General features: G+C 53.4%; 10 protein-coding genes across 10 annotated transcripts; 4 read left to right on the forward strand and 6 right to left on the reverse strand.

Annotated features, from left to right (window-relative positions):
• The first annotated feature begins 32 nt into the window (after window positions 1-32).
• BDZ99DRAFT_564981 (HET-domain-containing protein) lies at window positions 33-2,872 on the forward strand. The gene is made up of 3 exons (XM_033727424.1): window positions 33-118; window positions 165-2,142; window positions 2,195-2,872. The coding sequence occupies exons 2-3, from the start codon at window positions 192-194 to the stop codon at window positions 2,419-2,421; spliced, it is 2,178 nt and encodes a 725-aa protein (XP_033584172.1). The 5' UTR covers window positions 33-118; window positions 165-191; the 3' UTR covers window positions 2,422-2,872.
• Window positions 2,873-3,568: 696 nt separating this feature from the next.
• BDZ99DRAFT_374891 (uncharacterized protein) lies at window positions 3,569-4,675 on the reverse strand (the record flags this gene model as incomplete). Its single annotated transcript, XM_033714944.1, has 1 exon — window positions 3,569-4,675. A coding segment is annotated over one exon (1,107 nt), but the record flags the coding sequence as incomplete, so codon positions are not given.
• A 1,586-nt stretch (window positions 4,676-6,261) lies between these two features.
• On the reverse strand, window positions 6,262-6,753 carry BDZ99DRAFT_374688 (uncharacterized protein; the record flags this gene model as incomplete). The annotated part of the gene is made up of 2 exons (XM_033714931.1): window positions 6,262-6,464; window positions 6,498-6,753. 2 exons carry the CDS (start codon window positions 6,751-6,753, stop codon window positions 6,262-6,264), a joined length of 459 nt encoding a protein of 152 aa, XP_033584174.1.
• A 662-nt stretch (window positions 6,754-7,415) lies between these two features.
• BDZ99DRAFT_404668 (alpha-1,2-mannosyltransferase Kre5) lies at window positions 7,416-9,900 on the forward strand. Its single transcript, XM_033716401.1, has 5 exons — window positions 7,416-8,112; window positions 8,237-8,635; window positions 8,690-8,776; window positions 8,832-9,246; window positions 9,295-9,900. Exons 1-5 carry the CDS (start codon window positions 7,838-7,840, stop codon window positions 9,634-9,636), a joined length of 1,518 nt encoding a protein of 505 aa, XP_033584175.1. The 5' UTR covers window positions 7,416-7,837; the 3' UTR covers window positions 9,637-9,900.
• A 301-nt stretch (window positions 9,901-10,201) lies between these two features.
• On the forward strand, window positions 10,202-13,413 carry BDZ99DRAFT_456968 (uncharacterized protein). The gene is made up of 2 exons (XM_033718579.1): window positions 10,202-10,428; window positions 10,526-13,413. The coding sequence occupies exon 2, from the start codon at window positions 10,626-10,628 to the stop codon at window positions 13,095-13,097; it is 2,472 nt and encodes an 823-aa protein (XP_033584176.1). The 5' UTR covers window positions 10,202-10,428; window positions 10,526-10,625; the 3' UTR covers window positions 13,098-13,413.
• Window positions 13,414-14,068: 655 nt separating this feature from the next.
• On the reverse strand, window positions 14,069-14,978 carry BDZ99DRAFT_11213 (uncharacterized protein). The gene has a single exon (XM_033712423.1). It carries the CDS (start codon window positions 14,746-14,748, stop codon window positions 14,230-14,232), a length of 519 nt encoding a protein of 172 aa, XP_033584177.1. The 5' UTR covers window positions 14,749-14,978; the 3' UTR covers window positions 14,069-14,229.
• On the reverse strand, window positions 14,795-16,372 carry BDZ99DRAFT_456970 (transcription initiation factor-like protein subunit). Its single transcript, XM_033718580.1, has 6 exons — window positions 16,193-16,372; window positions 16,095-16,135; window positions 15,875-16,023; window positions 15,452-15,726; window positions 15,275-15,395; window positions 14,795-15,209 (listed from the first exon to the last, which is right to left on the reverse strand). The coding sequence occupies exons 1-6, from the start codon at window positions 16,199-16,201 to the stop codon at window positions 15,121-15,123; spliced, it is 684 nt and encodes a 227-aa protein (XP_033584178.1). The 5' UTR covers window positions 16,202-16,372; the 3' UTR covers window positions 14,795-15,120.
• A 278-nt stretch (window positions 16,373-16,650) lies between these two features.
• BDZ99DRAFT_456971 (uncharacterized protein) lies at window positions 16,651-18,099 on the reverse strand. Its single transcript, XM_033718581.1, has 4 exons — window positions 17,733-18,099; window positions 17,416-17,683; window positions 17,239-17,367; window positions 16,651-17,186 (listed from the first exon to the last, which is right to left on the reverse strand). The coding sequence occupies exons 1-4, from the start codon at window positions 18,015-18,017 to the stop codon at window positions 17,113-17,115; spliced, it is 756 nt and encodes a 251-aa protein (XP_033584179.1). The 5' UTR covers window positions 18,018-18,099; the 3' UTR covers window positions 16,651-17,112.
• Window positions 18,100-18,670: 571 nt separating this feature from the next.
• On the reverse strand, window positions 18,671-20,533 carry BDZ99DRAFT_456972 (uncharacterized protein). Its single transcript, XM_033718582.1, has 2 exons — window positions 19,120-20,533; window positions 18,671-19,061 (listed from the first exon to the last, which is right to left on the reverse strand). Exons 1-2 carry the CDS (start codon window positions 20,206-20,208, stop codon window positions 19,041-19,043), a joined length of 1,110 nt encoding a protein of 369 aa, XP_033584180.1. The 5' UTR covers window positions 20,209-20,533; the 3' UTR covers window positions 18,671-19,040.
• Window positions 20,534-20,805: 272 nt separating this feature from the next.
• On the forward strand, window positions 20,806-24,430 carry BDZ99DRAFT_564988 (uncharacterized protein; the record flags this gene model as incomplete). The annotated part of the gene is made up of 2 exons (XM_033727425.1): window positions 20,806-20,994; window positions 21,047-24,430. The coding sequence occupies 2 exons, from the start codon at window positions 20,806-20,808 to the stop codon at window positions 24,152-24,154; spliced, it is 3,297 nt and encodes a 1,098-aa protein (XP_033584181.1). The 3' UTR covers window positions 24,155-24,430.
• Window positions 24,431-24,471: the final 41 nt, after the last annotated feature.

Genomic DNA, 24,471 nt, shown 5'->3' on the forward strand with positions numbered 1-24,471 from the left:
AACACTCACTGGGTATCAGCATGTATGCAAACAAACTCGCAATGGTTTCAGACTTCGAAAGCCATCTAGCTCGGCGACGTTCTCTTCGCTTTCATACGAGCACAACCGTTGTTTAGATGTAAGGAGTAGCTCCACTCAGACGTCCAAGCTGACTTCAACCAAAGTATGCATAGTAATGGGGCTTCAAATCAATGGCTAGTCTAGTCTCCCAACCCAGGGCAGCCTCTCAGAGGCATGATTCTGCGCACTGGACCGATCTTTCCGACAATCAGAGTCCTATTGAGGAGTCAGCTGTTTTGGATACGAGTGATCTTTCTGCACCACAATTTCTCGCGTCATCTGTAAGCCTTGCAGATGATGCTTCGAACTCCTCTCTGGTCCTCACAGAAGACCGTTTGTGTCGAACTTGTGAGACACTGGACTTCCATGCGTTATTCTTTACGGACATCCGTAGATATCAAGATGAGGATATCAAATGGGAATCGGAGTCGGTCGTGCACAACAGCAGCTGCCCATTCTGCCGCTTCTTGTTCCATGCCACCGCACTACAGTCTCTCAGGAAACACTCGAAATATCACCTCACTGGAATTTCACAGCCATATGCGTCCTATCAACTAGAGGACTGGTCTAGCAGGTGCGGTCGTCGATTGCTCATTAACAGAGCCTTGGAAAGCCAAACCGCCATTAGCATTCTTCCATTAACGACTGTTAGCTCTTCCTCACTGTGGGAGAGTCCGAGAGATTACTATGGAGACCTCTTCCACGGACGAGACATCACATCTGGTTCCATTGATCTTGTGTTAATCTCGAAATGGCTACAGCGCTGCCACGAAACACATCCTCCACAGGTCTGTAACCCCAAGGCCCCGCTATCTTCAGCGCTACACAAGGTAGGGTTCCGTCTTATCAACGTCGACATGTCCTGTATAATAGAAGCAACCACCGAAGAGCATTTCCTGGCTTTGAGTTATGTCTGGGGATGTACTGGACAGATTAGGCTGACTGCTGAGAATGTGAATTCACTCATGCAACATGGTGCACTCGACAGAGTTGAGCTACCAAAGACAATCTCTGACGCGATAGTCTTATGCCGTCTATTAAAAGAATCTTACCTCTGGGTAGATAGTCTTTGCATAATCGAAGACGAGGGAGACGAGAAGGAAAGCCAAATCATGCACATGGACTCGATATACCGACGAGCGCATTTGACCATCATCGCCGCAGCAGGACCTGATTGCAGTTCCGGCTTACCGGGGATAACCAGGAAACGCACCATCACCCAATCCAAAATTCGGATTCAGGACCTTGACTTAATCACAGTTCAAGCATCGGTGTACGAGGAGCTGTATCGGTCTACCTGGAACTCGCGTGGATGGACCTTTCAAGAAAGCGTACTTTCCTGCCGCCGACTGATATTCCTACCCAACCAAGTCTTCTTCAGCTGCGGGGTCGGCGACTGGATTGAGGATACCTGTTTAGAGGTTTTCGGAGCCGTGAAGCCCGTTTTCTGGCGCCGACACGACTTCCCGCGGCTCGCTCTGGATGACTTAGAAGGGCGTACGAAGGAGGACCTCTTCCGAAACGTGTACGTTCATCTCCTGAACTCGTATCTCCGCAGAGACCTCTCGAAAGCCGCGGATATATTGAACGCATTCTCCGGGATCACGACAGCTCTACGGCCATACCTAGGCCCCTTCATCTACGGTGTTCCTAGAGAGCTGTTTTCGGTCAGTCTCACCTGGTCTGAGGACGATATTCCGGAGCGTCGACAAGGTTTTCCGTCCTGGTCCTGGGCCGGCTGGGTCCACTCCTCGACTACTAAAGTGATGTTCCCAGCTCCGGTGAACGTCGATCCGATTCTGACGGCGTGGTTTCTCTCGCGCACCGGCAAGGTCATCCGCATAAGATATGAGGCTTTAGCGCCTATGTCGCACCCTCTCTTGCGAGCACACTTCGGTCAACCACGGCGTCCGGTGGAGGAAGGGCTGGAAGTCCTTCTCCGTACCTGGCGAACACCGCCGCATGTGTTAGCGTTCTACACCAGCTCCGCCAAATTTGTCGTCTTGCCATCGGAGAAGCGGTTCAAAGGTTCGGCATATTATTCTAAGCTAATCCCAAGCAGTAAGGTCCTCGATTACGAAGGTATGAATGTCGTGCACACCATGCCGCGAAGAGGACATACTAACGCATGCAGATTACATCCTCGTGAACTTGGGCTTGCCGGAGGACTGGCTGCTGCGGCGCCCATCGTCGCAAGAGTTCATTGCGGTAGCTGAACAGCGCTCATCGCGGAAGCTTTTCGTTGTATTGGTTGAGTGGATCGAAGGCATTGCGTACCGGGTCAACATGGCACAGATCCTGGTCCCGGTGGCCTTTTGGCTACGTGCTAGGCCGCAGCGGAAGGCTGTGCTGCTTGGCTAACGGATGCGAAGCTCTTCTTTCATCCATAATTTTTGTAATAGCTAATGTCTTTCAGCCTCACTCGGTTGGCGAGGATTAACATCCTTTCACGGACTGCGGTCGTGGTCGCCGAGCTGACTAGGTGAACACACCCCTCGATTCCCATCTTTTGAGTGGATATACAAGGATTTCATTTCTTGTCTATTTGGACCTGGTGGACATGCCTGCTGCGATACTGCGGTAATCTTTTGTCAACATTAGCGACTATTCTATGCTTGTCTGGATATATGTTGAGGTGATCTGAAAGCTATAGCTTTCGTATGCGTGAGTGCAGGATCACATGGCGCTAGAGAGGAAATTGCAGGAGTACGCGGCTTTTCTATCTTTAGTAGGATTTAGTATTTCTCCTAGTTGCAAACGGACCCATACGTAGAAATGTGCTACATAATATTCCTATTCCATTCTTTGTTACCATCAGAGCCTCATACATTATCCCACTACCAACCAAAAAAAAATTGCCATTCAACTCCTCTCCCCCCCCCCCCCCCCACCCCCCCCCCCCCCCCTCCTGCCCCCCCTCCACCGCCTCCCACGCCCCCTCATGAATTTGCCCGACTCCAATCCTCTCCGCATAATCCCCCCTCCACTCCACCACTAGCACATTCATTAGCACTCCTGCCGCAAACCCCCCCACGGCAAAATGCCTCCCCAGCCCCAAATGCTCCGTCATATCCGGCACCCTTACGCTACTCAACAGCAGAAACCCCCTCCTCACTCCCGGCTCACGCATCACCCCTTCTTCCGCGAAATCAGCCGCGTTGTCCGGCCAGATCTTCCCGCAGCAGGTAGGATGCGGCGACACGCTAGACGTCGCGCCTTTCGCATACACGAGCACGCGCCCAGCATCCCATTCAAAGGCACGGAGGTGTAATTTGTCTGCGTCTGCGACGCGCGCGGAGAAGCACAGCGTCGCAACGTCGCGGGAGATAAAGGGGGTGGGGATTTCGCTAACGTCGGATGTGGTGGCGGAGTCCATGCGGAGTTTCTGGACAAGGTCACCGTAGACGCGGAGTACGGGGCGGAGGTGCTTCTGCGTGCGGAGGACGATGGCGCCGATTTCGGAGCGGATAGGTGGCGAGTTTTTGGGGAGGGTGGAGGCGAGGGGGCCGCTGAGGTAGTCGATGCTGCCCGGGTGGGAGGCCCAGGACCAGCTGGGGAGGGAGCGGGTGCGGTGGGTTGGGGTTTGAGGGTTTGAAGTGACCCACAGGAGGGCGACGTCGAGGATGGCTTCGGGGAGGCCGGCTATGGAGGGGCTGCCGTAGCAGGATTTTAGGATGGCGGAGATGCCATCGAAGGCGGGAAGGCGGTCGGTAGGGTGGGAGAGATGGCGTCGAGTGGAAGATTGGATGAGGGAGGAGTATAGGCTCATCGCGCCCTTTGAGAAGGTGTCGAATTGAGACTTGCCGTCTAGGCTTCGCTCCATTTGGACCGTGGCTAGAGGACTTGATGGCATGTCTCGTTCTGAGGGCATATCTTGTGGCTCGCAATCTCCTGCATCAGTATGAGTTGATGTCTGGCAGTGGAAATAGGCTTGGTATTGTGTAAGGATGAGACAACGTCTCGATAGAATCCTCTCCTGGTAAGCCCAAGCGTTGTTGCCATACGAGCCGTGCTCTAATAGATATCGGAGGTTGGCTGGGCGAGCAATAAATCTTCTTCCCTCGATAAAATTTTCGGCCAAGTACGAAGACCTTGACCCGGCTCCAACATCGTGAAGTCTTGAATTTGCATCCCTTCCTGCCGCGGCAACAATCGTCATAGCTGCTTTGCCGAAGATTTGATGCATGCTATTGATCTGACTGTCCTTGTGCATCTGATCATCTTGTACGATACTCAGACAATGAGCCCAAAGATATCTCTCTCCGAGTGACATGGTTAATTTCATGGCGTCCTCGATGACCTTCGGGAGCTTTAGCTTCTGCTGATCCAGTGCACCATCTCTTTGCAATGTGTCGAAGTTGGCTTTGGTGGCTTCAAGACATTTGACTCCGCCACGAGCATAACTCACAGCCAAGTATCTTTCATTAGTATTTCCTTTGACAATACGGTTGTTCCGTACATCAATCAGTATGATATCGACCGGATCGTTGGTGGAAAGCGAGTCTTCTAGAATCCCGCAAGTCACGTGTTTGGTCTCGCAATCCGACAGCCATCCACGCACGCAAGCAATGTCCAGAGCTGGCACGGGTCTACCGGAGGAGATGGTTGAAGACATTGAAGCCATATCGTGAGAGGCGGGGAGTACATAGCCCAGTGTTCCTGTGGCGTCTTTTACTTCAAAACCGTGCTTGGATCGCTGCAACTCGTATCTTGCCGCAGGGGCACTGAGTGAAATGGAAGTCGATGCTTCGTCTTGCCGTACAAGGTGCAAGACGAGCTGACAGCAGGGACAGGAGGCATTCGATAGCAAGTCACTGTAGCTGCCGAGTACCACTGGTTTGGAAGTCCGCACAGCCGGAGCTGGATTTGATGGGAAAGGCGGAGTCGGATGGGACGAGTTCAGCGGTAGAGTAGATTTGATGTCGATGGAACGGCAGGTGTCGCAGAGTAGACTTCGTGAGTTTTTCTGGATCTTCGTCTGAAACCGGTTCAGTAGACCTCTCTTCTTAGGTTTCGCCCCCACTGTTCCCTGCCTTATATTCATGACTTTATCGGATGCGAGTGCCAAATAATAGCAGTCGTAGTTCCAAATGATGCTCAGAAGCGCTTGAGGGACGTCTGGTGGCAAGGCCAAGGGCTAGACACAGAGACTGCTTGAGAGAAGGCTGCAAGAAGAGATATTGCTAGGACGGGAGAATGTATGATCATAGCACCCCACGAGGGAGCGAAGCTTCACTTATAGGAGGAACTGGCTGTTATTGTCCGCTGCCAGACCAATAGAAGGAAAAAGCCTGCCTTCAACGCCGAGAAGCCCTTGCAGATCCCGGGTTACCTGAGGCTAGGCGCCATCAAGGCACGATAGGGCTTTCAAGTCAGGTCGCTTGTGCAAGCCACAATCGCCGGATGCAGACGGCAGCCGAAAAGGTCGCATCTAGAAGCGCATCTCGGCCCTCAAGGCTGAGATCTCAGCCCGACAGACCCCATATACCGCTGCTTGCGTTTGCCAAATGCGTTGTAGGAGGGTGTGGGCGCGCCTGATCCGGCTAAACTAGAAGCCAACAACCAATGATGCACAGCATCTAGGTTCTCCATGGTCCGCGATGAAACTGCTGAGCGAAGTGCATCGGCCACACCGGCTCTGCAAGGGATTTTGGGGACTGAGACACGGAAGAGCCCCCGTGTACTAATGCGTGTTATATGAATGGGTGGGATTCCGCTGTCTACAGCTTCCCACGGTTGCTCTTGAAGATATTGCGAATCTTCTCTCTCAGAGCTTCAATAAATACGGCCCAATCCCGATAGCTGTACGAGATACCCACAAACCGAAGACGCTTTATCTAGCCTATGTCGAGGCTGCGTAGCTTCACAGCATCGAGCCCGCTCTCCGTGACAAAGTGATGGCCTTGAGGCGCAGTCATGAAATTGTTCCTGGAAAAAGCAATAATCTTGATGTCGTGATCAGTTGCATGCGCGAGTGACGAGTAGAGGTGTTTTGGGGTTCCCAAAGTGGTCGCTCGACTCAACATCCTTATGTGACGTCTAAACCTCTGCCTCCGTCAGTGGGCGTCGAGCAATATGTGGGGCATCAATTGTTTAAGGCTGCGGGTAGACGTGGAGGGGCCCAGAAGCCGGCCTACCTAAATATTTGACAACGTCTCGTACCGCTCTTGCTCTGAACATGATGTCTCATTCGAAGGACAATCATCCCTCGTCGTCCCCAAAAGACAGTTTGACTGCTTTGGACTTCTTCGGCTTTTTGACTGCTTTTTTCGGCTTCACGTCTGCATCTTCTTCCCCATCACTCGCCTGCACAACCTTGACTGCTTTCCTCTTCTTTGAGACAGCACCGACTACAGTCAATTGGTGCTTAGATTGCTGCGTCGACGCCTCCTCTTTCTCAGCATCTTTTGCGTCTCCCTTCTTTCCCGAAGAAGCACCCTCCACGCCCGGTCCTTGGTCAGCGTCTTTCCCAGCAATCAGCGCCTCATATTCCGCCTTTGAAAGTGATTCATTCCCGTCTTCGAGCACGTAGGTCGGCGCATCGTCATCGTCATCGCCTTTGGCGCGTTTCGGACGGGCAACGGGGCGTTCGTGACGGGAGGCGTCCCGCCCGGAGGTGGCTTCACCGCGAAGACGGCGCAAGAAGGCGGGCTCGTTGGCCTCGAAGGTCAGGCCTTTGAGTTTGTTACTCATGATGACTTCGATAGTGTTGAGGTTCGTCGAGTAGATGGTTTGGGGGTGGTGTCACGTCGCCTCAATCCGTGAATAAGATCTTTGTCAATTTTTTGCTCTTTGGATCGCTCTGGTCTGCTGAATGAGGTAACGACTAGTAGATGATGTGTATGGTGAACTCCAATTGAATGATCGATATCCAGCGTCCAGTGAATCGGCAATAGTCACGTGCCATAGCCCACGGCGATATTTCGATTTCGACGCGCAAGGACGACACAGCGCTGGGCGCCGTTGGAGGCGCTAGGATAAACGGTGAACGGGATGGGCACCACGGGCCGGGCAAGTGAAGCGGCTGTCAGTTGATGGGGCTGCCGATTGGGACTCGTGGCCGGGTGCTAGGTGTCTCCTATGTCGAGGTGGCAATGGAGATATCGCCAAATGGAATGCGCGGGTGGGTAGTGGGTAGGCGAGGAAAGGGGCCGCGATCTCAGCTTCACGAGAGAACAACGTACGCAAGAATGCCTTCTACGAGCGCTGAACAGAACGCAAAAGTTCGAGTTAAGCACTCATCTGCTCACGCTTGACACAGCAATTGCTGCTTCACCATAAATACACCGACCCCAACAATTAAATGCACGTGCAACTCAGCAAGCTGACGACGAGAGACCCTGGCCCGCTCTTGGCATCTCTTCGCCTCCTTCTCAGATTGCTCGACGGTCTCCGCGATCCTCCAGCGCCTGGCATCACCCACACTTCGACCACCACCCTCACGCTCCGCCATAGCGCGCTCTCCCGTCCATCTTCACCGCCGCCCCGCCGAGTCTGTAGCAATTCCGCCCCTGGCACTCCTCCCGCCGCCCTCGGGGGTTGAGCTCGCTTTTTGGAGGCATCTCCAGCCGTTCGTTACCTGCCTCACCTTATCTTCTTCCCCGTCGCCGTTGCTATTCCGCCCCCCCCCCCGGCGCCGTGCAACACTCGGCCTCTTTATTGCGATTCCAGTAGTTCCGTAGAGCGCTCCGCTCTGCTGGCTGGATCCAGAGTGGCTTCTTCTCAACGCCTCCCCCGAGCTCGGTCGACGTCCATCGCGGTCCAGGACCAAAACCAAATGGGGCTTGTACAAAATCTCGTCAAGAGGATACCCTCCTCGCCCAGCATTCCCGGCCTCGATGACCTACAACGACGGGCGGACAAGCTGTCTCCCCGATTAGCCTTCTTCCGCCGCCGCATACGAATAAAAGGGAACTCGTCCATCTCGATACCCCTAGGCATTGTTCTGCTCTTCCCATGCTTGGTCATAATATTAATACTCATACTGTTCGTGCGGCATCCCCAATCACCGGGGATTATGATGATGCCCGCTGGGGCGCCTCCATCGATACGGTACGCAACCTTGCTCAAAAACTCCAATCCCAGGTCCAAAGCGATGAGGAATTCAACGGCGGTCAGGTTTTTATCGCCTCCGCATCGGGATACCACACTTTCGCGCATGCTGACCATACTATAGGAAAATCAACGACAAGTACGACAAAGTCTTCGTGACAGGCTGCCTGGAGCCCCAGGTGGACGGTCCTCGAGCGAACGCAGCCTTTGTGGTACTAGCGAGGAACAAGGAATTGGACGGCGTGCTCCAATCCATTAAATCGATCGAACGGCACTTCAATCGCTGGTTCCACTACCCATATGTCTTCCTCAACGATGGCGACTTCAACTCGACGTTCAAGGAGGCGATATTGAATCATACTAGCGGATCGGTGGAATGGGGAAAGATAGATTCGACAATGTGGGGGTATCCATCGTGGACGGACATGGCGGTTGCAAAGGAGGGAATCGCGAAACAGGGCGATGCGGCAATCATGTATGGTGGCATGGAGAGCTATCACCATATGTGCCGATTCTACTCTGGGTGGGTTGATGCTTTCGCGTTCTATGGGAAGCATGGCGGCTAATCTTGTCACAGATTCTTCTACAAGCACGAGCTATTGCAAAAGTACGAATGGTATTGGAGGCTGGAGCCCGAGATCAAATACTTCTGCGACATCACCTAGTAAGCCTCCCGCGCAGTCCCTTTCCCGTCAACTGGCCTATGCTAAGCTTAACAGCGACCCGTTCATCCACATGGAACGCGAGAAGAAGACGTATGGCTTTACCATCGCAGTGAAGGAGCTCAAGGAAACAGTGCCGAACATTTTCCGCTACGCATCGGCATTCAAGCGAAACAATAACATTACTTCACAGGGCCTATGGGAGATGTTTACCGTGAAGCCCGATGAGAAGAAGTCGCTGCCAAAGGACGATCCCAAGTATAAGAAGCCCTTGCCGGAGGAGATCCTCAACACCGAACCTGGGGCGGGATCACTACCGGAGATCAGTCTAGACGCGATGGAGGGCGAGGAGTACAACATGTGCCATTTCTGGAGTAACTTTGAGATTGCCAGGCTGGATTGGTTCCGGAGTAAAGAATACAACGATTTCTTTGAGATGATGGACCGCAGCGGAGGGTTTTGGATGGAGCGGGTACGTGTCCATTTGGCGTATGAGCAGACGTGAGCTAACGACGACTAGTGGGGAGATGCTCCGATCCATTCACTGGCAGCCGGGGCTCTCCTAAGTCCAAAGGACATTCACTACTTCCGAGACTTTGGGTATCGGCACACGACGATTCAGCATTGCCCGGCCAATGCGCCTGCCCGCCAGCTCCCCCGGATACCGTTCTTGGAGAAGACGACAAAGGACGAGAAGAAGCGGATCGAGGAGGACGAATACTGGGCGTCGTTCGACCCACCAAAAGAAAACGGCGTGGGGTGTAGATGTAAATGCGACACGGACATTGTGGACGTCGAGGGCAAGCAGGGCAGCTGCCTCGCAGAATGGGTGGACGTGGCTGGGGGTTGGGCATCACCATAGACATGGGAGACGGCGTACGCGTGTGGGTTCTAAGCTTCATAATACCGTTCGAATATGGCTTTTGTCTTCTTTGGTGGCCAGGGACGAGGTTTGGCCTGGATGGAGGGAGACACTTCTGGGATGTATCATGGAGTTTAGACGGCTGCACACTGTATTTATTCGCCCGCTTGGGGCCGCTCGATGGGCAGCAACTCCGCATCACGTCGAGACGCCGTCGTCATGTATATCGCCAAGCAGCGGCTGTTCCCTTTCGCCTGTCGCCCTGTCGCCCTGATGCCCGTGTCACCGTGTTCCCCTTTCGCCGTGCTCGCCAACCAGGCCGGGAGCTCCTGCAACAGTAGCAACCCGCAGAACAACGGCACGCTCCCCGAGGCCGTATGCTCGAAAGCACGGCGAGGTATATCGGGCTCGTGGCCGGGCTCGCGGCCGGGCTGGATGGCGTGGGCCACGGGTCAGCGTGACAGTGCTGCCTATCAGCGTCGATAAGAGCAGCACTTGGTGGGGCTCGCCGTCAATGAAGTCCCCCGCCTCAGTCACTCCTACCGCCATCCCTCCACGCCCCGACGCCATACATAGTACACGCCTTCACGACACCACGCACCTCTGCAGAATCCTGCAGCTGCTCTGCTCGCACTCGGCCTCCACACAAGCCGCGCATGAGCTGGCGAGGCAGCCTGCCCCGCACCCCGTTTCACAAGGCTCCCCCAGAGGCCCGTTCGCTTCCATTCAGCAGGCAGTCATCGCCCTCCGGATCAGGGTACCGTGGTTGTGGCCTTTAAACACTGACTAAGGCACTCTTGCAAAAGGTACTGCCCGCTCTTCTTTCACTCCTCTTCACCTCCCGCCCTCTACGCCGCACCTCTGTCTCGTCCAGGTGCCCAGCTCTAACCATGTCTCACAATAGCTCGTCAGCGTCATCCCACGACCTTGCCTTTCCTTCTCTCGACGTTGACGGCGCCCTCGCCAGTCTTGCCTCCGAAGCCCCCGCCATGCGTTCCAACACCAAGAGACACGAGGCGGCGTCCTCGCTGGAGGATAGCTCCTACGAGCTCCTCAACGACGGGTCCGTTGAGTCAGACGATGAAGGACGCACCGAGTCTTTGGCTTCAGTAGACGGAAACACCCCCGACGACATGTCTTCTGTTGCAGACACCGAGGAGTCCGACGACGACAGCTTCATCTTCGAGACTTCCGAGCCCCGCTCCAATACCATGGCCAGCTCGGCATCCCCCCCTTTCGGATATACTTCGAGCAACGATGCTGGCGCAAGCAGCCTTGCAACTACAAGAGGCGACACCAGACAACAGCCGGCAGCCATGATCGAGTTTGTGGAATCCGACTGGCGCCCCGAGCAGGACGACGTGTCTAGTACTTACATCTACCAAACACTCCAGGGCGTCCAGAACATGCCCGACGTGATTAAGCAGTACGGATATCCTGAGATCAGGATAACCTTCAAACAAAGCCTCTCGAAGATATACATGCCACCCAAGAGACCGTTCCGGATACTGATTGCAGGGGCACCCACCGACTGGGTGCGGGACGAGGCCATCAAGAAGATCGCCAGCGCTCTTGCCGCGGGACGTAACTCGATCTCGGACTCCAGCTCGAGCTCCCAGCAATCATCCTCGCGCTTCAGTGTCATCCGAGTGCCAACCGAAACCGGCTACTCTACCAACCTCCAGCTAATCGACTCCACTGATATCGAGTTGACCGTAGACCAGTGCGTCGGTGCGTCTCGATACGGTGCTAGCTTTGCCGCCGTCACTGTGCTCCATATGAGTGATGGAAAGGACTTGCCAATTGCAGCTTCTAAATTCGACAAGGTCCCAGTTATCCTCCCTGATATCGCTATATTCTGCCACCCGGATGCACCTGCATACCAACTGTCGCACTCTCTCGACCAGATCGGCCAGCACCAACTCATCCGTAAGGCTCTGGAGTCCCAATCGATCCCTATATTGGACATTGCCACCGTAGTCCCATTCCGGCAGTGTCCCGAATCCTACATTTACGGTTCGAAGAGCCTCCGCCTGTGTGTTGAAGGTCGTGGTCCGGGAGAGATCGAATTCCGCGTACTCGAAACACTTCCTATCAACATCACATCCTTCCTTGACATCAACCCAGACCAGCTGAATCGTCATTTGGCGTACCTTCTCCGGTCAGGTAGCGGGGTGCTTAGCACTGCCAACGCCACTGCTAGCGAGAAGATAGCGGAGGCTTCCCAAAGCAGACCGGGGTTGGCATCAGCTGTCAGCGATTGGATTTCTGGAAAAACTGAGTGGTGGACAGGCGTCAAGAACACCACTACACGCATTTGGCAAAGTCGAGCGCCTCTATTTGCTGTTGCGGTTCTCGTGCTATCTTTGATCACCGCTGGTATGCTAGGTCAACAGGCAGGCGTCTACAACAGGCTTTACAATGGCCAAACGAGTCAACCTATCGTTTCCTCATCCTCCGTGCTCTCCTGGAACCCAGCACCGGTGACCGGGCCGCCTCAGGTTTCGGTCGCTGCTATACAAACCGCTATGCAAAATGCAAAGGATTTGGTTCAATCTTACAAAGACGTAGTACATTCTACGAAAGACATTTCGAAACAAGGCGGGGAAACTTCTTTGGGTCTCCCATACACAGACACCCTTTCACCGCCGAAGCTCAATGATTCGAAGGAGTTTAAGGTCCACATAATCGGCGACCATCATTTCGTTCTTACTCCGCCACAGCAATTTTTAAAACTGAGAAAGCCACCGACGCTTTTTGTCCGAGTCGTTCGAACAGGTCATTGGGTTCCCTCATCAGTCTCCAAACTTAACCAGGGGGTTTTTGCTGTGGAACTCGAGCGACAACACGCTAGTGGTCTTTTGAACATTACCATCTGGACGGAGTCGAAGCCCTTGATAGCGCAAAACTTCACCGTCAGCTTCGGATCTCCCTGGCTGAAGCTATCTGCTTGGGCAAAAAGTGCTGGAATCTTATCGGAGACTGTGAAGAATGATGTCGCTCTTGCTCAGACAGGCCTCAAGACGGTTTCCAACTCCCTAATTGACGGCCTCCGCAATGGAAGGCTCACGGTTGAGCACGGAACTACCGCCCTAATTCATCAGACCACATTCTGGACAGAAAAGGCGAAACGATCTTCTCAAAGCGTCTCAGAACACTTGCAAGAGGCGAAGCGCGAAGCGGCACAGCAAGTTGCCGTTGGGTACAGGGCTTCAAAGGGGATTTCACAGCGACTTCATCGCGGCTGGCAAACAACGACACAGGTTCCGGCGACAATCTGGCAAGCAACGAGATCTGCCAGGACCTCCAGGTCTGTCCTGAGGGCGCGCAGGAATTCCCAGAAGCTGTGGAGGAAGCTGGGACTTCCGGGTCTTCCGGAGGACAACACCAAAAACGCACCGAGTTGCGAGCGTCGCATGGGCAAGCCTTGCAAGAAGCATAGCAGACGGAGCGGTAGGTAGGTGTGTTACCATGGTCATGGTTAGGCGTTGCTTCCTTGGGAATTTTTGGTTTAATGAATGATATATCCGGGGCTCAATCATGGAGAAGGCGTTCGTTAGGACGAAGAGCGGGCAGACTTCGACTACCTGCTTCATTCAATACCACCCGGCGAGTTTTGAGGTTCGAAAGCTAGATGGCACAGAGGCAACATGTGTGGTTGGGGACGACGAGCGGGTGTGGTGGTTGAGAGCGGGCCATGGGTTTGCTGCTGTTGTCTCTCTTCTCTCTCATACTATACATGCAGACGGAGCTTTGGCCGTGTCAATTGAATCCTAGTAAATTATACTGACATGAACATCTCATATCTAAAAAATTTAAATATCGGCCTCGCACGACCGCCTCAAAGCCATCGCTCATCTTCTCACCGACCCCATGAAACAGCCATGCTCCCAGCTCCCATCCCCCCTTATCTACCTCTTCAGCCTCCTCCCCCTCCCTTTACTCTACTACTCAACACCAGTAATCCACCTCCCCCCCTTCCCACCCCACCCAAGCTCCCCTCCACAGCCCGCACTTTCATCTCATCCTTACCCCGCGCATCTAGCGCCGTGAACGCCATATCGCCCCTCCCCTCGTCTTTCTGACTCGGGCTTCTTCGAGCTTGGTGGGTGCTGCCAACAGCCTCGCTTCCGTACCTAGGCACTCCTCGCTTTTTCCTCGTGGCGGTGGGCTACGGCGGATGACGGTTTTGGACGTTGGGAGGGGTGTGGGGGCCGGGTAGAGCTTGGGGCAGTAGAGGGAGGATGGGGAGGCGGAGGCGGAGGCTGGCATGCACGTGTGTGTGTGTGTGTGTGTGGGAAATTGGGTTGGAGTAGGACGCTATTGCTATCCTGCGGCTCTTCTGTTGTTATTGATAGCCGGTGTACGTTGTACGTGGCTGGTGTGTGTGTGTGTGTGTGTGTGTGTGTGTGTGTATGCGGCTCGAGAAAGCGTGCTCTTGCGCGGAGGGTTGTGCGAGGTCGATGTTTTGCAGGTATGTCGGAAGTTCGAAGGTTGTTGACATTGGCCCTTGTTTTGGCGCTGGTGATGCAAAGGAGTTTTGGTTTTCGGGATATAACTACGGTAACCTGTTGATATTACGCGAAGCTTAGCTCAGAGGCTGTGGACATCGGTCGGCCCATACACAGGCCTGGGACCAACAGCTCGCCGACGTGGTGACCGCACATCATCTTTAGGTCTCGCACGGGCTGCCGATGTCAATAGCATTCCTCTAAGTTGGACCTGATGGAGACTATGGAAGCCATGGAAGTCATGAAAGTCATGGACTTTTCTCGCAGGAAGGCTACTGGATGTTGCTGTTACGGGAGGAACTCGAGTTAAAAAGTCCATGATGCCATTGACGATGTCGACGATGATGTGGCGATGATGGTGCTCAAGAAACAAGGGATCCCGGAGGTAATGCGATACCAGCGTCTGGCGGGCGAAGGGTGTAGCGGTAGTCGGAAGGCAGATTGGGTTCGAATAGAATGGCCATGCGCGAAAAGAGCGAAGAGAGGTGTTCAGTGAAGTGGAGAAGGGAAACATCGAGTGTGATGGGTTCGTTGTGGAGGACACCGGATTCAATGAAAGCGAGACGTAGAGGCAAACATTATCACGCGCTAAAGAGGCCATTGACTAAAGCATTCGTCGCATTCGGCAACTATTGCAATACAATCACCGTGGGTGGGTGTAGAGGGGGACCCATTTTAGCCATTTCCAAACTCCAGCGCTTCAAGCAGGAGTATTGATGAACGAAAAAGAAAAAGGAGACCGACCCAGATAGCCAATATGAACCCCAAAGAGAGCTAGCAGCCTACCTTAGTATGTTGCCCAAGCGGAAGTCCATTGTAGTGCCCAAGTTCGAGTGCATTGTCATGAATGAAGGTATCGAAAGCACTCCCTTCATAGGCAAAGACACGCTCCGCGCCAAACACCCCTGTTCATGGTCGATGTAGATATCCGTATCCTGAATGAGTATCGCAGCTGATCGAGTTTGGACAAAGTCTATAGGTCCGTTTTCGAAGCTGTGAAGTCCCACAGCATCTTGACGAGAGCATCCGGAAGGGTGTAGAGGTCGACGTGGAATTCGCCGTCTATATTGCTGCGTTAACATTGCACTGTGATTCTGGACTACGCGCCCATAGGGTCCTATGCTTACTCTCGACGTCGTTCTTGGTGTAAGTATCGGTGGACTTGTTGTCATGGACCATTTGGACGACCTGCAGCAAGTCGTCTTCGCTGAGCTTTTGAAGACCATCGGCCAACTTCTCCATGTCGACCTAATCCGTCGTGTCAGCATCTCATGTCCCAAAGTCCGACTGAACACAGTCCTCACGTTCTTCTCTTTCCGGCTCTTCTTTCTAGGGTCATCCTTCCGACCTCTCACGCCGTTCTCATCGCCAGCTGGGCCAGACTCCCGCAGCGCGGCCAGGAGCTCCGGCTTCGGGTTCCGGAAGGTGACCGTATGTTTGGCCTCATAGCGTTCGTTCTGGAAGTTGAGGTCGTGGTCCAGAGTATGTTCACCACCCTTGGAAATCGTAGTGAGGACGATTTGCATATCAAATTCGCCCCAACCCTTCTCGTCGATACGGAAGGGTGGTTTCTTGAAAGCTGATTGCGTCGCAGTTGCATTAGCACTCCACTCAAACTGTAGCGGAAGAAAGCCCCGGAAAGGACACGCATGCGCGCCCACGGCGCTCAAGTCCATCGCAGCGGCCCTGGTGCAAATGAAGGAACAGGTATGTGCAACATCACTCACTCTGCTTAGGCCTCTCGAATGTAGGATGCAGGTTGTAGGTGGCCTTCTCAAACACGGTCGCGGGGACTTCATGGCCTTGGTCGTCCAGCAGCCAAACTTCGATGCTCCATGAGCGCATGGGAAAGCCCTCCACACCCGAATCTTCCTGTCTGGAATGGTATACTATTCAGCGGCTGGTCTGGCTACAGGCGCGCGAATTGAAGGGAGGAGGGGGACGTACATCACCCTCTGGGTGGTTACGAGCTTGACCTGGCGCTTGATCTGCATGGTGGAGTCGCGTTAGCTGCTGCGCGTGTTGATGGGCGGGATAGAACTCACGTCGGGCATTGTGGCGGTTGGCAGTGCGCTCTGGCAATTGGGATAGTGGGAGCGGTAATGAGGTAGTGGGTGTCGTGGGTTGAGGGCGAGAGCTACGGCGACTGCGTGAACTACAGTGGGTGGGAGGGGGTTGGGCGGAGGTGAATGATGAACTGGGGGAGTCCGCGATGGAGAAAGAGATGGCGGGGTGATGTTGAGCAGCCGAGCAACAACAAAGTCACGATTCAACTGTTCCACTGCCAAGGAGAGGAGGCAGCAGCAGGCTCTTGAGCCTTCGTAGGATATTGCTGAATAAAAGGTGGAAGGATCAGAGCTCAATTGAGGTTGCTTGATTGCTAGAGGTGAGGTCGCCACAACAAGGCGGATCCTTTGCGCGGGAGTGAATGTCCGAAGCAATGCGAGCACCTGAGGAACAGTGTCTTTGATTCTTCATCTAGACGACAAGGGATTCAATGTGAACTGTAGAAGTGCTGCAAGGCGATCTACTATCTATACAAAATGCAGTTGATCGAACCTGCATGGAACCAAAACTTGACACTTTTATGGTACATAAAGCTAGGTACCTAAGTAGGTAAAGACAAGAATGTGCTTGGCATTATCAGATGCTCGAGGTGCTTGGAATCAGTGATTGCTACTCTCTATCCACCATGACGACAAGAATGCTGCCATCAAACCGGATGCTAGGCTCTTCATCAATCCCAAAACCAGAACAAGCAAGTAGTTGTATGCGCATTGAGGTAGTGTTCAGGGGAGTGTTTGATCTAACTATGATTTGCTGCAGGCATAGCCAGGCCAATTTGTTGCTAGTATGTGCAGTATGAGAACTCTATGGTACCATACGAAAGCCTCTCAACCACCCTCAGCCTTCCAGTCGCCCAATGGATCGCAGCCTTTATTCTCTCGCCATGTCAGAATCGCAGCTACTCGGCAGCCTTGAAGAGAGCCTCGTTCTCCTGCTGGGCCTTGATGAAGGCCTCCTTGAAGAGGTTGGCGTCTGGAATGCGTGTTAGCGGGTATAGACAGTGCCAGAAGAGAAAGCAACATACTCTCACTGTTCGCAAACCGGATGGCCAGAGTCTGAGCCTCTGGGTCGCCCTCGCTGACGTCCGCAGCGGCGTTCCAGACCCAGCTTCGGTCGCTGCCGACGTTGGGGGATAGCTTCATGTCAGGGACAACTGTACTACGTCAGAACGTGTATATCATCCCCCACAAGATATGCATACCGTAGTGGTTGGCGCAGACCTTGAGAGTCTTGTCTCTCCTCATAACCAGGCGCGTCTTGCCGTTCTCCTTGTGCTTCAGTAACCTGACGTCGCCGGTGCCCCTCTCCTTCCACTCCCGCGACTCGCGGTCGAACTTGAACAGCTTGGCGCGCATCTTGAATGTTTGCTCCTCGAGCTCCTCATTCGTCTTGGTCTCGACCTTCTCTGTCAGGCGCACAACGGGCTCGAAGTGGACGTCGGGCTCCACGTTCTCGACTTCATCCTCCTGCTGCAGTATGTTAGCATTGCATGTGAATTCTAGAGGAGAAATAACTCACTTCGGCCGCTTTGGCCTTGGAAGATCCTGAAGGCTCGTCCACGTCGTCGACTTCCTCCCGCTTCTCTTTCTTGGGCCCTCCGCCGAACATGGCAAAGACGTTGTCTTTCACCGCCGTGGCGGCGTTGGTGGCAGTGTCTGCGATGGTGGCAGCGGGTTTTTCCTCGGCGGGCTTGGGGGCTTCTAGCTCCTCGGTCACTCTGGCGGTCTCATCCTTGACGAGGGTAGGGCCGGTGGACGTCGTCTGCTCTGCAGAGGGGTCGATTTTTGGGGCGGAGTCGGCCATGTTGGTGGCCAGAGAGGTGTGAGTGCGGGTGTGTGAGGTGGGGAACTGGATGGTTCGAGTTGCTGGCACACGATGCTACGAGCCGGTCCAAAAAAGAGTCGTGGTGGTGGGGTGCAGGAGGCTTGTTAGAGAGGTTGTGCCCCTCTACATATCGCCGCCGTTTTGCTGGCGGTGTGGTCAATGCGCGAACGCACGATGCACCAGGCTCCCCTGTCTGCCTCCATTCACCTGAACGCCTCTTGTTGCCTGCCTTGAATGCCGGCCTTGTCGAATTGCCTGCACGCCAATACTATTGCTGTCCTGACTTAGATCATCCTAGAACTGCCCCGTAGACTGTACCACGTCATTAGTCCCTCGACACTTATTTACGTTATTCACTACTGTCCAAAATATACCACGTACGTTTCAATATTTCAAACGAGATGCACAAGAACGGTACTTGATGCTTTTAACCAAGAGAGTGTTTTTCTAGGCCCCCGAGCTCTCTACATAGCTAACTATCAGAACACTCATTACGTAACGTCTCTCTGTACCTTCAATGCTTAAACCAAGACTCGTAGTCAGCAGCTTCTTAGCCAAGCGCTGCCTTGCCATGCCACATCCACCACCCTGATCACGCACTGTCGTGTAATCCTCTACATGATTTCCAGGAATGAAGAAGTTTGGAGGCCTATATCGAAGGCATGATGTGTGGGGAGGCGTGGAATAACGATCAGGAACTCATCAACTTCAAGATATACTAGGCTCGTTCTAAGATAGGGAATCGCTAGGTACATGAGATATGTATCACGGCCACTAAGTGGGATACTGTCGAACAGTTGTCGTAGCTGTATTTCCAAGTTCGCAGATTCGTCATTCTCGCACCATGCCCAGAAGTCTAAAATCCGAAGTATAAGGTACAAAATTTCCTGAAAGCGATCAAGTCCATGACGCCGCCCAATGTTTAAGGTACAAAGAAAGAAAGCTATCCGTCCCCAATATCTCCACAGGGAACAGGAGAAGAAGAAGAAGCCAAATGTGAATTTATTCGTTGTAGTGGTACACCTTTTCATAGCATGTTAGCAGGAAGTTCGAGTGTCAAGCGAGCACCTTTGGGACTAACAAGATAATTTGGCAGTCCCCATGCCTTCCATCCCAATCGGCTCGCCATCTTTGCGAAGCCCTCTGTCTCAATCAAGTGGTAGAATGCGAATGGCGGGAACATGGCCCCGTCTCTGTGGACTTCGGCCTTGACCAGCAATGTCGCCCCACCCACACCGTCCAACTGCACCTCAATGTTCGGGTCCTGCGATTCGTCGTGCATCATAGCCATCAAGCTCCGATATGTTGGCATTGAGGCGTATCCTTCCAGCAGAATGTCATCATTGCCCATTCTCGCGCCCATCTCCTTAGCCGTAGGGCTATCCACCCAATTGTTGAAGTCGTAAGCGCGGACAGCCTTCTCCTTCTTTTCGTCGTCGTAGTATCTCTGGAAGCAGTTTGGGGCAATGATTGGCTTGTCGTGGGCTGCCAGATCCTGGATTAGCGATTCCGGCGTCTCGATGATGTCGCCGTCTAGCCACAGCACCCAAGAGGTCGTGGGGCCCATGGTCGTGAAGAGCAGCGAGTTCCGCGCCTTCGCCATGGCCGACCGCCGCGCCTTTTGGTTCTCGATCTTGTGGCGCTCAGCTTCGTTCTGGGTGATGAGCGGGGACTCGGTATCTTGGCGCAAGATAGTGATACTGGCGAAGCGCTTTTTTTGGGACCCAGACTGGGTTTTCGCAATTTGCGCCTGCAGGGCTGCAGTCGCTGCATTGCCCTCTTTTGTTTTGGGGAGGATGAAGCCCAGCGAGATCAGCTCGTGTGGATAGGAGAGGCTGAGCAGATTGTCCCAGTACTCCTGGTAGAAGCGCGCCAGCGGCGTGAGGATCAGAACCGTCTCCTGGTTCTCGACCGGATTCCGCGAGGTCGTCACGTTGTTCATGTGGTAGTGGACCACTGGGGGCGGCGGGGGTCGCTCATTGGCCTTTGCTTTGCGGAAGGGGAGCGAGGGGGGTGAGAGTGCGTTGGAGGCGGTGTGGGTCGAGTCTCGGAGCTTGCTCGCGGCATCGTTGGGCGAGGAGAAAAAGAACAGGAAGAATCCTATCAAGAGGACGACTAGCAGCACCAGAGTGATGGGGCTGCTGCGTCGTCCTAAGCCTCGAGCAGGCATGGCGAGGGAGTGCACAGGAGGCGGCCGGGGCGCCGAACGCTCTGCAACGGCTCAGACGGGGTCGACTTGGGCGACTATGAGCGTTGCATGAGGAGGCAGCGGTGTTGGAGGAGCGGCGCGGCGCCGGCGATCGAGGACTGTGGTGTTGAGGCGGGAGTGGTCGTGGTGATGCACAGGGAGGTGAAAGGTGGCCGCGGGATGCGGTAGTCGGCGAAGATTTCGGGACAGCCCTGGAGCTGAGTTTAATTGCGCGACGACGGGGTGCGCTCGGAAGGAATGGGCGCACAGCAGCGTCGAGGACTCGTGCCGCAGAAGTAAACACAAGAAACTATCGCCAGGAGATTCAGTGGTCGAGGGGTCTCACGGGTCCACGGTTCGCAGTACCAATTGAGAGTGCCAGCACGTGACGCGGACCGGGGCCGGAGGTGCCAAGACTACTCTAAATATTCTTATTTGGGATGCCGACATCATACATCGCGACCACGCATCATGAAGCACCCCAGAATCGGGCCTCGTCCTCTACTGCACCCCCAGGCCCCAATGCACCCGCGTTGACGGCCATTCATGCCGCCAGGGCCCGTACGGCAATGGCACGCCATGGGCTCACCCCTCCTGCGCCGCTTCGCCCTGCAGAGGAGCTCCCTCCGCGCGCAGCGACGCCTTGTTTCAACCGCTGCTCCACTCCCTCAGCTCGTCGCGCCTCGCGACAGACTAGGCTCCTGGAGCTACCCTGGCTGCTTTCACTATCGCAGAACTGTGGCTGTCTCGTCCCAGGTAGATTCGATTGTCAGTCCCCTAAGCCTAGCATTCTTGAGCTACCGACATTGACGTCTTTCAGCTACCCAAACATCTTCTCATGGAGTTCGATAAGCTTCCGAATCTCACATGGGATCAAGACCCTTTCCTGGTGTTATTCCTCACTCCTACTTTCGCGCGCTGGCTTTTGGACGACCAAACATTCCTCCAGCCCGCCTTGCTCAGACTATTCAATCTCAACCTTCAAGACCCTGACTTAGAACGATCCTATCACGCCCTCGTCGCTGTGGTCGACAGGCTGCCTACTCCCGCTCATCCTGGCCGAGGCTATAGAAAGGGACGATGGTGTGCCCCCTCGCCCCCTTCTCCGCCGTTTTCAGAGCTTGGTTTCGAGGGGATGGCATATACGCTGCTCAACGCAGGCCAATTCCTACCACCTCACATAGAAGCATTGCACGAGCCTATGGGCGAAGGGTCACGACAAAAGCCAGGCACTATAAATATCCATATTGACTCTAGCATAGCGTCCGCGTCCGAGACGCCCATCCCTCACAGTGTGCTCCAGTTGCCTTTGGCGAACACAGTCTTTCATACAGGACACTCCTCAACCATGTTTCAGACGCTGTGGAAAAAGGAAAAGGGTTCTTTAGCCCTAAAGCTGGTATCGAAGGAGCAATTGCAACACACCTCATTCGCCTGGCCTGATTGGCATAGCACAGGCGTGCAAAGTGCTTCTCTTTCAGTTCCTTTGACCCCCATCACCATGCCACGACAGATCGAGGCTGGCATGGGCAATATAATACGTCGGATCCAAGGAGAGAACAGCCAGAGCATTACTGCTTCTCAAGAACTAGAAGAGACGGTACCGCGATACTTTGCTACGAAGAATATTCCAGCTTGTGCTATGAAAGTCTGGGCGTTAGTTATACCCAAGGATGCTATGGTTTCTGTAACTACAGAGCTTGTCAGTCGCTTCTTTATTAGTGATCCTGCAGCCCAAGACGTTCTCCATCTCAACGCAGCATTCCAGGAATTATGGAAGAAAGATCGTCCGGTATGGAACGATGCGGTATCCTTTGCTATCTCTCGTGGAGCTCGACTCCATCGTGTGCTAAGCGGTGGAGGAGGATGGGGCAAGAAAGCCGGGTTGCTGTCACTTGACCCCGACATATTCTACGACGAACCTACCATAACATCTCTAGATTCAGACATTGACATGCTGGAGCTATTCGATGTAGAAAAGTCTGCATTGAAGGAAGTTGCTGAGCCTGGCGAATTCATCCAGTTCTTCGTCCGTGGGCCTGATGACTTAGCACGTCTCAATCATGAGGTCACAGAGCATCTGGATGATTCCCAAACTGTTCCAATATACCTGGAGCTTGGCACAATCCCCAGCACCATTGACAACATACCGAATATAGAGCAACAGTCGCATGCGTCGGTTAAGCCGCTAAAAGAATCAATTCACGTCTTCCATGGCCATTTTGGGGCTTTATCTGAAGGCGGCATGAGTATCGTACGAGTAGATGGGCACTTTAACGGCGAAAAAGGCGTACAGACTCGGTCTAAAATAGACGTACCGTTTTCTAGGTTCATCGCTTTGCAGCTGGACGAGAAGGATGTTAGCGCAATGATAGAGAAGAAGGCGTTGAAGAGGAATGCGAAACAACAAGCAAAAAGACTTGCAAAAAAAGCAGAAAGAGCTGCAAAAGTAGAAGAAATAGCTGCGGAACAGGCATTGACTGAAGCACCGGAAATGCGGTCAGCACCAAGACATCCGTCTAATTCCGCCTCTATACGCAATCTCGCCAGTGCTCTCAACTCCCAGTCTATACGTCTTGCATACGAAGATGACGACACTACAGATGCCGAACATCAGATTCCCGATGACAAAGTATCGGAAGATCTTCCCAGGACTCCCTTTCGCAATCCTGCTACTAAATCGACTAGAAGCTTCAACAAAGATCCAAAAGATCTTCCGATACGTCGCTTCCAAAACCCTGTACCTAAGAACACTGAAATTCTCGAGAAAGAATCAACAAAGGGAATCAATCAACTCGAAATACGCGGCCTTTCCAACCTGAAGCCCAGGATGAAATCCCTCTCATCCTCTCTAGACTCTGAGGCCAAGTCTGCACTAGACCCTCCTGCCATCCGAAAAGTCTCTGTAACGAAGAACACTAAAATTCTCGAGGAAGAATCAGCGAAGGGACTCAATCAATTTAGAATACACTATTCCAACTGGTATCCCGGGATAAAAGAACTGCCATCGGCTCTAGACTCTGAGACTGAGTCTACACTAGGCTCTCACGGCATCCGAAAAGTCCAGAGAATATTTACTGGAAAAGTTGAGATTCCGCAACCCATTCCTGCCCAGAAAGTATCAGAAAGAAATTTGAACATAAGATATCATGCATTGAAGACCAATGTCTACCTCGACGAGGAATCAAGACAAGAGAGAATACGGCGAAAAAGTACCAAAAACGAAAATGTAACCACGACTACACCTCTTATGACACCCCCTGTCACTCCCTTTGAAATTCGGATTGTTCCTACAAGAGAGCCAGAGAACCCGCCAACACGTCGAACCCCGAGGAGAATATCGAAAAACTTCGCCAGCCTCCCCATAAAATCGAGACTGCACAAAATAGCCGGGTCCGTGGTCCCTGAACATCTGAGGAAGGTAGTGTTCACCGCTGTGTGGAACGGAAGACTCAAGCGGGCATCTAGGAGCGCGGAAGCTATGGCAGCGGACAAGGACGCGGACGTGCTGATGGTCAAGGTTCCTATACAAGGTGAAGATAAAAAATACTCCGAAGATCTCACGGAAGGAGAAAAACTTCGCGCACGGTGGACAGCGTGGGATAGGGAACGGCTACGGAGTCTCAGACGCTCTGCTGTGGAACCAACATCCCTCAATCGTACTAGGTCGAGAAGGTCGTCTCCTCCCGAATCAATTGGATCGAGCAAGGCTTCATCTCCCGGCCGTGTAAGGTTGAAAAAGATTTTATCTCCCGATTGTATCAGACCGAGGAAGGTTCCATCTCCCGATCGTATCATACCGAGAAAGGTGAGGGCGATGGGCCCCTCTCCAGAGCAGAGAGAGAAACGGATTTCGGATCCAGAGGTTGCGCAGTTGATAGACGAAGTGGAGACGTGGCTTGCATGGGATGCAAAACCACCGAGTTAGGTGTTATGTATAATTTGTACAATAGTGTTCTTATGTCATTACTTTACAGGCTTGTACTAAATTTCTCGAGCGCAAGGGCGGCGTTATCGACCCTTCACAAAGCACCGGTCGTCTCAGACTTCCGGAAAGTTTCATTCTTAAAACCTTCTAGATGATGATCAAAGCTCAGCCAGATGGTCACCGCCCCTAGAAACACCTTCGGGCGAGTCACGGCAGTGATCTTGCTACGCAAATTCCAGAGTCGCCGCTCCCCATTCTCATTATACGAGGTCGGACCATACCCATCCCTTGTTAGGCACAATTGATATCACAGCATA

This window comes from Mytilinidion resinicola (assembly GCF_010093595.1).
Source record: "Mytilinidion resinicola strain CBS 304.34 unplaced genomic scaffold BDZ99scaffold_1, whole genome shotgun sequence".
In the NCBI taxonomy this organism is placed as follows: Eukaryota; Fungi; Ascomycota; class Dothideomycetes; order Mytilinidiales; family Mytilinidiaceae; genus Mytilinidion; species Mytilinidion resinicola.